At 44.2% G+C, this 17,612-nt stretch overlaps 1 protein-coding gene across 2 annotated transcripts in view; it reads right to left on the reverse strand.

The window, feature by feature from the left end:
* RHOQ (ras homolog family member Q) overlaps positions 1–14,113 on the reverse strand; it is a 23,749-nt gene extending 9,636 nt beyond the window's left edge. Inside the window, exons 1-2 of one of the 2 annotated variants that reach the window (XM_071739428.1) lie at positions 13,580–14,113; positions 13,378–13,436 (exon numbers count right to left, since the gene is read on the reverse strand). In XM_071739428.1, the coding sequence (XP_071595529.1) occupies positions 13,378–13,436; positions 13,580–13,721 (201 nt within the window). In that variant the 5' untranslated portion in view covers positions 13,722–14,113. The remainder of the gene's footprint in view (positions 1–13,377; positions 13,437–13,579) is intronic. The other variant, XM_071739427.1, reaches the window with a different exon arrangement.
* Between the last annotated feature and the right edge of the window lie 3,499 nt (positions 14,114–17,612).

Below are 17,612 nucleotides of genomic sequence, written 5' to 3' on the forward strand. Positions count from 1 at the left end.
ACTGAGTATTAGAGAAGCCTGAAAAAAATCTGATTGCTTCAACTATAATTTATTTCCTGAATCTAGTCTAAGGGAAATAAATGTGGTTTATTCTAAAATTAAATGCAACAGCAAAATCTAATTATACAAGCCAGTCAACATAAATTCCAACTTGACTGCATGTACACACCACACTGTACAGCAATTAGGCTTCCAATCTAACAGGGGAGGCACTGCATGTGTATTTAGGCATTAAAAATATTTAAAGAATTTAACTGGATTATTTTAAGAATAAGATGGGTAAGAAAGCCACTAAGGATTAAAATACACAGCACAACCCTCAAAACTCCAGGCTGTAATCGTGCAATGGTTCATTATCCAACATACTCTGGAGTTTAAAAAGAAAATTGTTTGCTGAAGCAGAGAAATAGAAAAATATGCTGAAAACATGGGAGTTGTAAGCACTTTAAACAAATTGAACACATGTTGGCTTAATGAATGTTATATGGAGCTGTGTTCCCTGTAAAGGATACGACATTGCAGCAGCACCATCCATTGCTTACTGAGCATCTCTCTGGTAACCCAGGACAGCTGCCAATAAGGAACAGACGTGGGAATGGAGACAAAATGGATGACTGGACTTGGCTTCTCAACTAGAGACTGGGAAGAACTGTTTGGGTGTTTTGTTCTGTTCTGTTTTGGGTTTGGTTTGGTTTTGTTTGGTTTGTTTTGTTTTGAAGAGGGCAGAATGGAAATTCATACTTTGAAATATTCATTTCGCCCTAGTTTTGTATTCTGTGGGTAAGTCTAGCATTGCTGTTATTGCCTTAAATGTATCTCCTTTAGAGCTCTTTTTTTCATACTACAGTACCCAAATAATCTTGCCTCTCAGGTTTATCTATCTGGACTTCTGCAAGGCCTTTGATGTGGTCCCACACAACAGCATATTCACCAAGTTGCAGAGATACAGATTTGATGGGTGGACTGTTCAGTGGGTAAGGAATTGGCTGGATGGTTATATCCAGAGGGCAGTGGTCAATGGCTCAAAGTCCAGATGGAGACCAGTGACAAGTGGTGTCCCTCAGGGTTCTGTACTGGGACAGGTACTGTTTAATACTTTTACTAGTGATGCAGACAGGAGGATCAAGTGCATCAGCAAGTTTGCAGATGACATGAAGCTCAGTGCTGCTGTTGATGGCCAGAGGGATGAGGTGTCATCCAGAAGGACCTGGACAAACTGGAAAGGTGGGCCCAGGTGAACCTCATGAGATTCAGAAAGATCAAAGTACAGGGTCCTGCACCTGAGTTGGAACAATCCACACTATCAGTACAGGCTGGGGGATGAGGTTGTAGAAAGCAGACCTGCAGAAAATGAGTTGCAGCAGATTAAGAGGAGTGATTCTGCCACTTTGCTCTGCTCTGTTAAGACCTCACCTGGAGTTCTGCATCCAGCTCTGGAGCCCTCAACACAGACAGGACATGGACCTGATGGAGCAGGTCCAGAGGAGGGCTACAAAAATGATCAGGGAGCTGGAACACCTCTCCTACAAAGACAGGCTGAGGGAGCTGGGGTTGTTCAGCCCGGAGAAGAGAAGGCTCTGGGGAGATACAATAGTGACCTTCCAGTGTCTGAAGGGAGCCTACAGTAAGGCTGGAGAGGGACTGTTTGCAAGGGCCTGGAGTGATAGGATGAGGGGCAATGGCTTTAAATTAAAGAGTAGATTCAGGCTGGATGTTAGGAAAAAGTTCTTTACCATGAGGGTAGTGGAAAAACGGAACAGGTTGCCCAAGAAGGTAGTTGAGGCCTCATCCCTTGAGATATTAAAGGTGAGGATTGATGAGGCTCTGAGCAACCTGATCTAGTTGAGGGTGTCCCTGCTTAGTGCAGGGGGGCTGGACCTTTTGTCAGAGTGGTTCCAAAGAATGTTTATCAATATGGTGATAGGCACTTTATACATGTAAATATAAATATTTCTATATATAAAGGTCCCTTCCAACCCGAATTATTCTATGACTTTCTGCTGCCTTGTACCTCAGTACTGAATCACTGATTTTTCACTATATCTTGATGTCCAAGTAGATTTTTTTAACATATCCAAAATTTGTCTATTTCTTTTTCTGAATTTTACCTGCTCAAGACCAGAGATTTTGATGTATGCAGACTGCAGAACGGTGTTGCAATTCTGCAGCATTATATTTTTCTTCATTTCAAGGGTCTGCTCACACTAAAAGTAGAATGCAGTGCTGTATGTAAAGTTTCTTTTGTAAGCTGCAAATGTATACAAATAATTTTGAACTAATCCTTTTGCCCAATTCCACGGATATCAGCTGAGAGACATAATTAAAAACACATGAACTGTATTCATACCTCTAGCACTGACACAATCTGTCACCCTGAGCATGTTTTCATCCTCTCTACTTGCATCTTCCCATCTGTAGGAGTTTGCTACTTTCAGAATGTGTTAGTCTTTGCAAAACACTCCAACAGCCTAATATACATATGGCTTATGTGCATCCCTTACATGCAGGGATATTTGTAAAAACATAAACTAAGACAAAGTGAAGTCTTGCAATTTTTGGACAACCCTCTTGACTCACAAAAAGCATTATTTTCTTGTATTTATTAGAAAATTGATGTAGAAGTGCAGACCTATTGAGATCCTACAGTACTAGAGCCTCTCTAGCTCCAATTTTTTATTGTATGTATCATGCACTGTCCCACCCAAGCTAAAGCAATGGGGACAGAGGCCTCTACCCCTTCTCAGTGATGTGGGACCACAGACCTTTCTCTTCTCAAATGGCATTAGGGTCTCTCTATACAACTTGTAGAGATGAAAGGCACGTAGAGACAGTCAATACTTTCCCATGCCTTAACCCTGACCTTTGGGGAAATTCAGTCCTCTTAGATCTGCTGTTAGCAGGTAGCAAAGAAGATATTACCTTAAAGCTGCTTGTTTGATTTTTTTTTCCCCCCTGCAAATCTCAGAGTTAGTGTCTTTAAGCAAATAGAAGAAACCAAATTCTGGTCTGTCATTAACACTGTGGCAGGGGCTCCCAGCAAGGTGTGTCACACTTATGTTTTAATGTTTTGTACTCTGATGGAATCAAAGCAACTAATGGTTTTATATGTTTTGCAGCTTACAAAAGAAATTTTAACTATACATCTCCAGTTATATCATGCTACCATGCTCTAATAAATAAAAGGGTAAGCCTATTTATTTTCTATTCTGAGATGGTATGAAATGGATGAGAGGGAACAAAATCAATCTTGCACCACTGGAACTAAAACTAGAGCTCAACAACTCCAGGCTTGTGATCTCTGTGTTAGCAACCATCTGTTGCTTTCACAGCTTACAACACCAATCGTAAGAAGAGGCTCTCACTCCCAACCATCTGTTTTTAGAGAGGAAGCCAAAAATAGACATCAGGCAGAGTTGCTGGAGGAATCCAACCTTCATGCAGCAAAGGGTAATCACTACTGCTCCTCTGATGGTCTCGGTGAGGCACATATATGTAAATAGCTGTTTTCTGCCAAGAAAAATCCAAGCTAAAAGTCCCAAGTTTTAACCATTTTATAGTAGGGTCTGGTAATGACAGTCAAAGTCTTCTCTTAATATGAATTGCCATGCTTTGGGGTTTGAATTTCATTTCAAAACTATCCTTCAAGACTGCATTTTTCATGGTTTTCCTCCCTGAAAATACATTCGCATTTCAGCAGGACCCCTGTAGGAGTCTGGAAAAAGTAACAAGGGAACCGTAACAACTATTTTACCTAACCTGTGTCCCAGGGGCTTACTAACAGCTCCAAGTTTCCCCAGTGGACACATCCTGCGTCTCTTCCAGATTATTTGGAATTAAAGGGCTGCTTTGCAGCTTTGCCGTAGGCAGAGCCTCCAGGAGCGACTGCCTCCTCCAGAAGCACACCAGGAAACAGCCTTCACCCTGCTGAATCATCCTGTGGTTTCTCATTCTGTGAGATGCTTGAGTGGGGGAGGAGAGACAAGGAAGTGGTCTGTAGTGCCTCATGCCAAGCACAAATTACTGCCCTGGCTAAAAAAACTCCGAATTTTCTCATTCTGGGCTTTGTAACACTGTAACCCTTTGCAAGGCAGCAGAGCGGAGCATCCCCAGGGCACTGGCTTCCTGGCACTGCCACTCACCAGGCACCACTAATGCAGGAATTTGGCAAGATGCAACTTAGACTGACACAGCACTCCCATAAAACTTCTGCTTGTCCAATTCTGCAGCCCAAGCCAGCCCCCTGACGCTGATCCCTACGTTTGATTTTTCAGACACCTACATCTGTAGGCACTAACCAGCTCCTGCACAGGCAGAACAAGATGCAGTGATTATTTCCTGGCTGCAGGGGGAAAGTGCACTCACTACAGACCTTCTGCCTCCTTACAGGCTTCTGGGGATACAGCTAAAGAAAGCAGAACTGCCCTATTGTGGCTCACTCACAGAGGTTTCCCAGGGAGTGCAAAAAGCTGCTGATTTGGGCCCAGCATCTATTTTTAATTTACAGATAAGGCTGCAAGAATGCAGGGTAAGTACTCTTCCATTGTATTCTAAAAATGAAGTAAGCTGATCTAAACCCATCTCTAAATTCCTGTGAGGAGGACTATTCAAAGAAGGTATGAATTATGCATTGAAAAAAGCCCAGGGTTTGTGAATTAGGCTGCTTCTTCTTTTTTTTTTCTTCTTTTTTTTTTCAACAAAGTTCTCCTACCATATTTGAGGACTGTGCTGTTTCTTAGATATATGAAAAGCTTTCTGTATAGAGAGAAATAACTAGCTGGAATATGGAGCTTAGTAAGATGGATTTCAGAGCACTAGTGACAAGAAGGACAGAGTATTCCTTTAACTATACCTAAAATTGCCTGTAAATTATCAGAATTTATTCCAGTCTTAATGTGGGATTAAATACTGTCCAAATCCTACATCTTGCCATGTGATGATGCTGGATGATTTTTCTAGACAGCCCCAACAGGAGAGTCCTTCTTTCCCAACCACCACCACAGGAACTTCAACTTGCTGGCTTCTTCATGATTTTCTGGAAGTGGAAATCCCTGAATTTTCTATGTAAGACTTATTATTTTAGAATCTCTAACAACAGAACATGGACTCAGCTGACTGCAAGGAGTATTGTCAAGCAGAGTTTCACTTAAACACGACACTATTTCCACTGTGGAGCTCCTAAGAAGTAGCAGAGCAACTGCCATGGGCAAAGTCCTTTCACTCCTCAGCCATGAGGTGTTCCCTGTGGTGTGTTCCCATGCTGGTAGATTCTTTACCATCATCACTGACATTATGGACAGCACTATTCCCACACAGGATTTCCACTTTCTCCAGGAAAGGAATTCACCCCAGGTTTGGTGACTGCCGACATGAAAAATAAGGATTTTCCATTCCTTCAGATATGGAAAATTAAAGGAAAAAAGTAAAATTCACCCTGGCACAAGGCGTCTGGTTGGATCCTCTGTAGAACCTGCTCTTTGGAAAGATGGGTTCTTTCTTTTTACAGAGAGTATGACCATCAATAAATCTGTTTCACAGGGAAAACACACGATGGATTAGAGATGGTTTAATGTAGTTATCCATTCCATTCTCTTTCACTGTTTACAAATAAACCCTAAGGGCTTTGTAAAATAGAAGACTGAGCCTTCACAATAATGCCTCAAGATTAATTGCTATCATACAATGTCTTAGAAGACAAAGTGCCAGAATACCAGTGCTACCATGTGCACATTTAATAAACACATCACAGTGGAAGAGTTTCTGGAATTAAAGGAGTTCCTAAGAGCCTTCTGCACTGTATTTTATGTCAAGTCCTGATCTATCAGAACGTGGTAATACACTCAGCAATTTCACTGTAGCAGAAGTTAAGGCAGTTGAAAACCTGCCTATGGTCTTTCTTTCCTAAGTGAGGAGTATGAAAGCCATCTCACTGCCTGGGGCCAAGATATTTGTTGGTCATAACTAAAGATGCAGCCCAGGTCTGCCTGGCATCCATCCCTTACTGACTACACCACTGCCACCCAACTGGAAATCAGACAAGCAAGGAACTAGCACTAAGTCCTTATGGATGATATTTTAGCATTCAGCACTACATCTCATTTAGAGCATAGGCTGCCTGTGGCACTTTCAGTCTGTTGTATTCACCTGAAGCAACAAGCTCTCCTAGGATGGTGATAAATGTTCCTTTGGAGAAAAATGCTGCCACCTGCATTTTTATACACACACCAGTGAGTGCCACTGCAGAGAGCTGGTGCACTTGTGCCACAACATGGATGCAGCACCAAGGATTAGAACAGACTGAAGACAGTAACCTCTAACACATCACACAACACAAGCTCTTCAGAACTGCTGGAAGTGTCACAGAGTGGACACATTTTTCTTAATACAAATCCTCCAGTCACCAATCCAAACCAATTCACTGCTCATGAAACTACAGAAGAGAGCAGTAAAAAGATACAGTCCCCCTCCTCTCTACCCTCATCTTGCAATTTTTTAAAATTAAGAGGAGGGGCAGTTGTGTTTGAAATATAACAGCTAATTTGGGGGCTTAAAAAGAAAGTTCCAAAGCATCCATGTTAGTAATGCTTGAGTTGGGTTGTTTTGGTTTTGGTTTGTTTTTTTTTTTAATTTACAATAAAACTGCATGATTTGGAATCAGTATACTTTAAATTAAAGCCCAGGTTCCAGGAGTATCATGATTATATAAAGAAAAATCACATCATTTTTACCTTTAAATGAAAGATAAATTTCTAGCACGCCACCGATACAAAGAAAACTGGAATATATGAAGCCCAAAGGCTCAAAGGAAACCCACATCCTGCAAAGAGCAAAAGAAAAAGTCTCAAAGGATTTTGATTTCCTAGGTTTCTTAGGTAGTGGTGTCTGCAGATAGGAATAGCTGACTCAACATTTTGAATGCCTGGGACTGACAAAACCTCAGTATTGCTGACTTAAGTTTTACATCCACTTTGTCCATGTGTTCTCAGTAAAGGAACTGGAACAAAGCAGCTCAAACCAGCACAAGGGTATCTGCTAAGACAGAGCTTTGGATCAGACCCTACCACAGACTGGAAGTCCTTCTGCCCTGCAGGTCTGAGCCATGGAAGCAATACACTAATCTGAATTATATTTTGTTTGTTTTAAGGTGTAGATTGGAGGCTGAATCAGGAGTTAAGCTATAAATTAAAAACATGCATTTTTATACTTTTGGCATTTACCAAAAGATAAAAGACCTCTTTGCAAAGGAAACAGATTTAAATCAAGAAGTTTGGCTCTGAACTTGCCAAAAATTCACAGGGTCTCTTGTATGTTCTCCATCAGAAAAACTTGACAGCTTCATGCCACCTTACCCAGCTGTCTCTTTCCCTCACTCTTGCCTCCTGCAGTACAGCTGTAGATTATATGATACTCAAACAAGCCCAGCTTCAAATGAAGTCAGGAAGTAAGAGGATATGCAATAACACAGTGCTGGAAGAGCAGTAATTATTGCTTACAGTCAATGTTGCCTTTTTAGCTGGTGATGTTTGGATAGCACTGCAAGATGTCGCTGTACCTTGAAGAAATTTTAAATGAGTAAAATTCAGAGATAACTCGCACAAACTAAAGAATATCCACTGACTCCTGCCCCAGGAAAAAAGGATTTTTACTTGACCACATAATCAATGTTTAGCAAGAGTCTCTCTGGGTCAGTGGTCTGCATAAAAATATGCTAACATGATAACCTGAAGTTTCAGAGATCCTCTCAACCTGTTTGAATTGGGTTCTTTACTTTTGTCTGCCACTAACTTATTGTTCATTTGGCAGAGATGTCCTGAATCTACGTTTTCAAGCACATCCCTTACATTTGATTTTAATGTAACTCAGTGCCACTATTCAGAAGTGCTTTTAACCCTTTAATAATGAAACATAACTGTCTCTAGTTTGCCACATAGATTTAGTGGTTGCTTTTGGGAACTCAGAGCTCCCATCTCCCATCCTGAGGCTCTCCATCTGGCAATAAAAATACTTACCTGCCTTTCTAGGAAAGATACAAGGCTTTCACGGTCTGAGTCACAGCTTTGGCATTTGAATGGAAGCTCTGCACTGGGATTATTATTGTTGAAAGGGCATTTTTAAATGCGAATCTACAGGCAAGAGTCCTTTTCCTTTTAAATGGAAGGACAGTCTTTGCTTAAACATTTGCCCAGAGACGCTTCAACACCGCAATCGTAAGCTCAGGCAAGCACCTCCTTATTTCACCTTGAAAATTTCAGAGGCAGAATCTAGGCAGGCTTTTGTTTTATCTGCATACACCCAGTTGTTGCTGCGTAGCCATGAAACCTACGTGGCTGGCAATGTTCTGAAGCCCAGAGCAGCCTCAGCGGGGGCTGAGCTATTCACAGGCCAGGAGCGAGCTCATGAGCTCACAGCTTCCCAGCTCCAGCTGCCAGCTCGGCTGGGATGATGTAGGGAGAGAGAGAGAAAACACGTGTGGGAGGAGGGAGGCACAGGGGTGGATAGAAAGGGGACAGGATGGTAATTGTGAACATTTCAGTTTTAGATCTGCCAAAATCCGCTCTAGGTTTTGGTGTTTACAACTCCAGAGTAAAGGGTGTCAGGCTTTGTGCTGGGTGAGACCATGTCCCAGGCTTGCGTTGGGTGCTACAGCTGAGTGGTAGCTGCAAATCGGAAGGAGTAACATGGTCTGAGGAGGGACAGGCCAGCCAGAATGATCAGCAGCTGTCTTTCCTTTCAGCAGGATGCTGAAAGTCGTAACTACTAGACCAGGGCAACCTACTAAAGCCAAGACAAATAGCCAGTAAGGCGTATCAAAATTACTGCTATTTCTTGGTTTTATTTATAGCACCCACTGCAAGTTTGGGGACCATGCACTCTAATAACCACACCTTCACCCATCTCTTTCCCACACACACATTCACAGTTACAACCATTTGTTTGTACACCTGGCTTTAATGCAGGCAATGATCTTGCTAATACTTGGGTGAGTTTTACACACTTGTGCAACCCAACTGACTTTAATATAAAATTGCTTTTAACATCCAGGCTTCCATTACAACCAAAAAAATGGCTTATCTAAATTAAGACACCTACAGCTGCAACCAGGGTAGCCATCAGTATCTGAGATGAGAAGAACCAAGAAGTGGCTTGTTCTGTTCTTGTGCTTAGCATGTTTTGTGGCTACTGTCCAGTTGAGAAGGCACTGAGAGCTTTATTCTATCAGACCTACAGCTTGTCTTACATGTATTAGGGCCTTTAAGGCAGACAAATAAAAGCAGAAAGCCAAGGAACACAGTTTATCTCAGCTTTGTCCAACCAGGCCATGCTAGTATCACAAGGCATGTAAATGTCATTATTAAGCCCTGCACCATATAAGATTTACTCTGCTCCTTCTGTACCCCTCCGCACTTCCCAGATGCTGGCTTGGTGCCCAACCTGCACCAGCCAGCCATGTTATACCTCAGCATCTCTGAGCAGCAGGAGCAGCACAGGCTCTACTCCTGCATTCCCCTCATTCTCCCTCCAGGTCCTGACAGTCTTTCACAGCAATGACAAAGGAGCAGAGCAAGGCTTCCACCTGTATCTGGTCAGCACATACTGGAGGAAAGGGACACCAGCAATGAAAATTCAACAGCAAAAGGGACTGAGAGAAGGATGGACCCTAACTGAGCAGCAGCCTTTAGTATGGAGCAAAATGCCCATGAACAAACTCCTGTGTGTCCTCCCACTAATCCAAATCATTTGGGATGTGGCAAGGGGACATGCAGCAAACTGTCCCAATAGTGCTTACAGACATTTCTCCAAATGTTTTAATATGGTGAGAGTTTGCATTGTTATTTGTTGTATTATGGAGGATAAAAATTATAATCACTTGTCACTAACTCAAAAGCACTGTAACACAGTCAAGCTAAAAGACCCCTGATGAAGCTGTCCAAGCATCAGTATCACAAGAATCTCATACTTAAACTTCAGTGATTCAACACTCCCAGCTCCAGGCAATGTAGGTACAATGTAGGTACATTCCACAGCTCTCATCTCCCTGGGGGAACCAGGACCCACTCCGAGCCCACCCAGTCTCAACACATGGCAATGTGCAGCAGCAAAGCTAAAAGAAGCTGTCAGCTCCACCTCTGGGAGGAATTGCTGGAGGAATGTCCCCTCAGACACCACCAGCAACAAATTCCCACCTACCTCTTTGGTGTGGGAGCCTGTCTCCACAGCTGCAAACCCAAATGGACTCCAAGATCCTCCACTTTCCAGCAGCTGTACTGCCTATTTTCTGCTGAACCAAGGCCTCAGTATTTTCAGCCAGAGAAAAGCCTGCCTGAATCCACACACACCCGAAAGAGGGATGGTCTGTCTGCATATCAACTGAAGTTTGTGAACTGGCATTTTTCCCTCCTATATATAACCTGGAAAAATAATGGGATTTTAATAGATTTATTGTCAGCTTACTTTAAACTTGAAAGATACAAGACACGTCATCAGTATAGTTACTATACATGATTCTGTGTGTGCTGTGATGAAGCAAGCTAGAAATCAGTACTGGATGCCATAAACTCAAAAAGCTTCCAACTCCTCTGCCAGAGAGAAGTCTGTCACAAGTTGCTAAAAACATAACCATGTGAATTAAAAGAGACCCACAGGCTGAGAAGTCAGTACTTCAGGGCAATGAGCCTGCTTGCACCAGACAGAAAACAAAAGGTCTTTAACCCCCGCTCTGCTATGTGCTTCCTACATGGATATGGAGTAGGTCTCTGTCTGAACCTCCATTTACCCCCTCACTTGTCTTACCCCCAAAATGAAATCTGTAGTTTGTACCTATGTACTCTGTCCAGAGATGGGAGTGTAAGCTGAAGATTGTGAATTGCTCAGACAACACAGTGACCATGCTCTGACAATTTCTGATAAAATTATACTATCAGTATTTTACAGTATAACTGTTTTGGGGTGACAGAATTAGAAACAAAAGCACTGATGTATGCTGGCACAGAAATTCCAGCTCTGAGCAGCAAATAATCCGAGCCATACAGAAATCTGTGCAAGCAGCAGACGTGTGCCAGATGCATCAGTCTGCTTCCTCAAAACAGAGAAGGCACCATCAACTCCTATCTTTTCTGCTCTTTACTACATATACTTAAGCTTTAAAGCTTTCTGTTATCACATAGCTCTGGGAAGACAGGCATATCAGCACACTGACAAAGCAGCTAAAAGAACAAAATCACTAGACTGGCATCTTCACACAGACCTTACTCCTTAGTTGCACTGGATGTTGGGATGTGGCTCCCCAGGCATCCAACAGTTCTCCAAACATGTTGAAGTGGGATGGGGGATGATGGTTAAGATTTTATTAGCACTGCAGGTCTGACTAAAAGGGAAGTTTTGCCAAGAGCAGATCTTTTTGTAAAGGCAGCCTCATTAAAACACCCTACTCTCTGAATTAGGCCAGCAAGATCTGGTCCTGAGCACATCAGAAACTGCTTTGTAATTCAAGCATGAATTCAGCTTCTCAAAATTTGAAAAAAAAAAAGTAAAAAAGCTTACCTCAACTTTTTACACATCTGGATATACAATTTCATACTGAAAAGTTTTTCTTAGTACAACAGGAATACCTTCACTTGCTGTTTGCTGCAAAATGACCAGTTTTCCTCTGCTAGCTTCTGAGGAGGCCAAAGGTCACTCGGTTTTGTACTCAGCACATTTGGGCAGAGCAGGACACCACAAAGCCACCTTAGTCAAGATGACACAGAGCTAACAACACACGCTCCCATTAATAGCAACAAGCCCGCACAAGCAGTTTGAGAAGGCATCCACAAATAAACTACACGTATGTATGGTAGTGCTAGGGTCACTTGCACATTTTCCAGTTCTCATTGTAAAAGAAAAGAGTTGTATATTAACCAAAGCTTTATTTGCCTGAGCTCTAGATCCTCATTTTGCAACTTACTTAAGCAATATTTTACAATGTGTGTTTTGAGCATATCTCTACTTAAAAACAGGACTATGACAGTAATAACAAATGCATTTTATTAGCATAAATCTGTAAAGTCTGTGTTTATGTCAGTGAGATGACAATCATAAGGTCACTCATTTTGCAGAGCCTCACCCTTCAGATAACAGCTTTCTGGAAATGAGGCTGTTTCCTAAAATCCTCATGGAATTAATTTTATTACAGATTTCAGACCTCACAAGGATATAAAGCACCAGTTAGGTGCTGCTTCCCCTACTTAAGGCTGTATGCAGATCTCAGCAGGTACACTAATTCAGGCAGTTGTTTTTCAATTAAATATAGGAATAACACAGTTAAAAAATATGGCTTTAGTCTATGCAAATCCAGTGAGATTATCTTACTAGCTGCTCTTTACAACAAGGAAGCGTGTCTGAGGTCATGTGAGAGCAAAGCACATGCTCACACTGCCAGAAGTTTTAATATAGGGAATACACAACTTTACAAAAACCCATGCAGCATTTCCATGTATGCTCCGTGCCTCTGTGGGAGATGCCTGCACCTCCCGTGATCAGGCCTTCCAGAAACTATTTTGTTTCTGACAAGGCACCTCCAGAGAGCTGGGAGTACTTTAATCCAGGAGACTGTGCTCAGCCCACAGCTACTGCCCTGCTGACCAAGAAGTGACGGAGCCCTTCAGCTGCCACTACACCGGTTACCCCTCCAAACATCAAGCATTTTATCCATCATCAAAGTTACTTAAGCTATATGCTGACAGAGCATCTTTCACAACAGGCTATAATAATCTTAACCGAACAAATCAGTGGAATTGTCTATGTTTAGGGTAGTAGAGGAAACTCAGGTTATCTGAAAGACAGCGTCTGAGAGTCACGGTTTAATACTCTCCACCTTTAAGCTGAACAACTCTCCTCAGCTATTTAAGAGCTCTAGTGTCAACAAGGCAAACTGCGGCAGCCTGGGTCTCTACCCGACCGGAGGCGTTTGAGGCAGCAAGTTCTCTCCGTGCTTTCGGATGCACTTTTACCCGGCACACAGCCCTCCGATGGCGGGCGGGAGGGTCGACACCCCGGGGAGGCTGCCCCGGGGTTATCCCCGGCCGGGGCACACCACCTCCCGGGGCGATGCCGTGGGGCCTCGGCCGCAAGTCCGCCGGACCCGGCGCCGCACCGCTAAAAATGAAGCCTGTCTCCGCCCGCCCTCGGCAATAAGGGTTGGATCGATGGTTTTCTTTTAAAGCCGGTGTTTATCAATAGTGTCTTGCAGTCCCCTCACTAACCCGCCTCTGAATCACCCAGCCCGGACTGCAGTCCTGCAAATAACTTCAGCGCCCTTAGCGCCGCGGGGCCGAGGAGCTCTAACAGGGGAAGCGGCCGGGATCGCGATCATGGGGGCCGCGGGCAGCGCTCGGAACTCACCTGCCCGGCGGTGTCGTAAAGCCCCAGCAGGTACTGCTTGCCCCCGACGGTAACGCTGACTGCGAGGGGGGAGAAACACAGTGGGTAAAGAAAGGGGGGAGTGTCAAACCCCGGCTGAAGCCACCCCGGTAGGGTAAGGCCGGGGAGGGGGGGAGTGCAGCTGCCACTGCCGGCAGCCGGGCCGGGCCCCCCTCCCGCTCACCTGCGTAGTGGTCGAAGACGGTGGGCACGTACTCCTCGGGGAAGGCGTCGTTGGCGTAGCTCATCAGCAGACACGTCTTGCCCACGGCGCCGTCCCCCACCACCACGCACTTCAGCATGACCGCCGCGCTGCCATGGGCCATGGCCGGAGCCCGCCCTCATGGCCCCGCGGGCGCGCCCCGCCGCGCCGGGCCCCCCGGCATCGCCGCCGCCGCTCAGCGGGCCCCCCCGCCGGCCCCCGCCGGGCGCTGCCCCCCCGCCATCCGCCGCCGCGCCGGGCCCGGCGAGAGCCGCCTTTCCCCGCGGGGGGGGGACCGCGCCGCGTAGGGGAAGCACCCGCCGCCTCCCGGGGCCCGGGGCGCGGGGCCGGCCGGGGGCGGGGAGGGGAGAGGCGGGCGGGGGTCTGCGAGGCTGGAGCCGGCGGGCGGGAGCGGTTCCTGGCCCAGCCCGCTGTCCGCACACGCATGCACAGCGGCAGCCGGCTCCTCCCGGGGACCGGGCTCCTCCGCAAGTTACTTGGGCGCTGCGGGCTGGTCCTGCCCCGCAAAGCAGCGGGGGCTCATCCCTTCTCCATTGCTGCCCCCTCCCTCCCACCCGTCGCCCTGTACGTACAAAGGAACCTTTGCTTGCATCCTCCGGCGCTAGCCCGTAACTGAGTCGCTAAACATGAAAATAATCAACGGGGCGAGGAAGGATTTTCATCTGCACTGAGATTGTGTCTGAAATTGAGGAACGGGCGCATATTTAAAAACATTATCGTCTGTGATTTAAACAGCTTAGAGTACCCATTTGAGTACTAAGGCTAATGGACCGGAGGGTAAGGGCTAAAGGGTGAGTGGATGCTGCATGAAAAATTAGTAGAATCATACTCCTACATATGTCGATGGCAAAAATCCCACTACCCAGTGACACCAGGCTTTCATCCCACCAAGCTATATCCAACTACGTTTTCAAATGTGTGAAAACCACTTACAAACAGACAGAAAACAATTGTCTTCTATAGCCCGATTTTTAATTTTTTTTTTTTTTTTAAGATTTATGTTATATGCCCTATCCAGTTATTTCGAAAGGTGGCATACAGTAGCACAAACCACGAGGAGTGTCATATAGTTTGTGTTTCTATTTGATCTAGCATGCTTGAGGGAGAAAATAAATGCAAATCCCACATTACACAAAGCTTATCTGAATATTCAGTAAAACACGTTTTCAAATTAGGACCAAATAGAAAAGTTATTACTTTGCAAGTTTTTCAGCTTAGCCAATTAAATTTTCATGCCTTCAGACCACAGAGGGGGAAAGCAGGACATCCAAGACTGCTGTGCTGCCATCTACTCCTGATTGATCCAGAGAGCATCAACCCGCACCCACGAGCAGACAGAGGCTGCCCCAGAAGGCGTTTCCGGCTTTTAGAAATGCCTCCCTTAAAAAAAAGCTGGGTTTACCGAGATGTCTGCTGGCAGCCAGAGCAGGACCCAGTGCACTGGTCTCCTCCCATAGAGCAACTTTGCCTGATGAGCAGGTATGTCCTGCACGAGCAGCTATTTTGGGATGGGTTTTGGGACTAGGTCCAGAAAAACCGCTTTACAGTGATCTGGTTCCTGCTGCCTGAGCTTAGAGGTTCCCAGGTACACATGAGTGAGTTCGAAGCCTGCAAATATTCAGTGGCCCAGGTGGCATCCACTTCCTTTTTGCTGTAGTTGCTAATGTGTATGTTTAGGAGCCCAGAATACCTGGATGCCTGGACAGCAGTACAGACTGTGCCCCCAAGGGGAAGCGTTACTTCTCCTGTTTGCTGCTTGCTTAATCGCTGGTGTTGCTTTTCAAATGCTGTAATCATCATTTTGGGCTTGCACAGTCTCAGCCAAATGATTCTCATCCAGTCCCTTATCTCACTCAGACAGTGGATGAACAATAAGTCTGCACTAAATATTTAGAGAAAATGAAGATAGAGAACTAAACTGAAACTCGCACCCTGGCTCTCCCCAGCAGCCTGGCTGGTCCCACAGTCGCCTCGGGAGTCCCCTCGCTGCAGGAGTGGGACCTCATGAAGCCTCACACGAGCTCAGACAGCTCTGTGGAATCACCCACAGGGGCATAGGACTGCAAGTGATCGGGCTCATCCACAGGGTATTTTTTCTACTTGATTTTCACCCTTTGCAGGCGTTGTTTTCCAGCAAGAACCCACAGAACTACAGTAAGAATATAGTCACTAAGAATTCCTGGAAATTAATTTCTTCTCTTAAACTTTTCTGACTTTCAGCTCTTTAAGCATGCGTTAGAGTCTTTGCTGGTGTCAACTGAGACATCTTTGTGGAGGAACTAACTCAGCCTCTGTCTTGGCATAACAAATACCTAACCAGGAATCACACTCTTCTTGAAGATTAATAATCTGTTCTGTGTAATACACTTCAATTTTTCAGCAGCACAGAGATAAAAAATGTGTTAAAATAATTGCCTATCTGTGACACATATTATTTTAAGTATCTTTTTTAAAGACACTAAATCTAACAATTTTTCCCTAACTTTTTTCATAAAATAGTAAAACAAGCTAGTATTTAATGTTAAAAGGAAGTCTTTATCACCTTAGTGATGTTTAAAATGTATTTTAATTTCTCATTATTTACTATAAAATTGTTAAGAAATTAAAAACAGCTCGGAGAAATCTAATTTCTCACAAAAAATAATTTTTAAGGACAGATTGTGACTAATTCTACCTTGTGCACTGAACAGTTACTTCTGCATTATGTATGAGTGCTAAACAGTCTGTTTTTTCTCATTTTAGGAATTAAAAATTTTCCCTTGTAAGACTTCTGGGAGACCTCTCTACATGTAATGCTGAGCCCTCAGTAGGAGGAAGAATCACGTCTAGATTACCCCTAGAAATAAGGCCTGTTCCAAAGAACTCTGGTCAGTAATGGAGGAAAGCATGTAGAGGAGAAGGTCTATTGAATGATAGCAAGCCTATGAGGACACAAGCCTAATGAAACCCTGTAGATGACCATGCAGCTGGGTGACAGAAGAGAAACACTTACTGGAAGCAATTTTTGGAGTATACAGACTTCTGCAAGTGAGAACATGGAGTGGGACCATGAAGTAGAATCCCAAAGTCTATGTGTCTATGTGACTTACCAGCAGCAGGAAAAATAGAAGAGAAAGCATAGAGCCAGGCCTTAGTGAGAGCAGCAAAAGACGTGCAGTCTATGAAACCAGGCGGTAAGTGTTGTTAATCCTCCAAATTCAACACATTTTTAAAAGATAATTCTGTGCCTTGCAATTATTAACATCTCTGTAAATTCAGCCTCAAAATTTACACAATATGGTTATTTTCATCAGTTGTGCTGCCACTCTGTGTTGGGAGTACACTCCAGTGTTTCTCTGTCCAAATCCTCTTGCTGTCCCTGCCAGATGTCCCTCACTTTGTCACCCAATTGATGCTCACTGCTCATGGCTGTGCATCTCACTACAGAGGTGGACACTGTCTCATGCTGGCTGAAATGACTTCATCCGAATATCCAGTATTTAAGAGAACACCCCTAAAAATGCCAAGTCCCCAGACAAAGCTCAGTCATGTGTGAAAAACACTCTGAAGTCTCACAAAAGTCTACCAGAGGATTCAATTTTTTAGGCATCCTTGTCTGTGGAAGACTGGAGCCGTGGTTTATGATTGTCTAAAAAAACCTTTCAGACTTGCAAGGAACATTCATGAAAGTCAGTGAAAAGGGCAATGTCATCTGAATGCCCTGTTTGCAGCCTATCATCTTTCAGGCCAATCAATCTCCCATTTTCGAGCAGAGCTGTCCATAAGCAGCAGAAGGTAAGACCCAAATGGACATAGCTCAAGCCTGGCTTTCAGTCAGAATGATTTATTCTTGTCATAAATAGTGAGAATGCCATTTTTACAATTTATGAATCCCTTCACTACAGTTTTTCTTCTTTACCCAAGATTAGGTAATGCAGGGAGTGTTCATGTATCCCAGCTAATGTGGAGGAAACAAATCATATCTTTCTAATGTGCCAAAAATGGATAGGCACTT

Source organism: Heliangelus exortis, chromosome 3 (genome assembly GCF_036169615.1).
Source record: "Heliangelus exortis chromosome 3, bHelExo1.hap1, whole genome shotgun sequence".
Taxonomy (NCBI): domain Eukaryota; kingdom Metazoa; phylum Chordata; class Aves; order Apodiformes; family Trochilidae; genus Heliangelus; species Heliangelus exortis.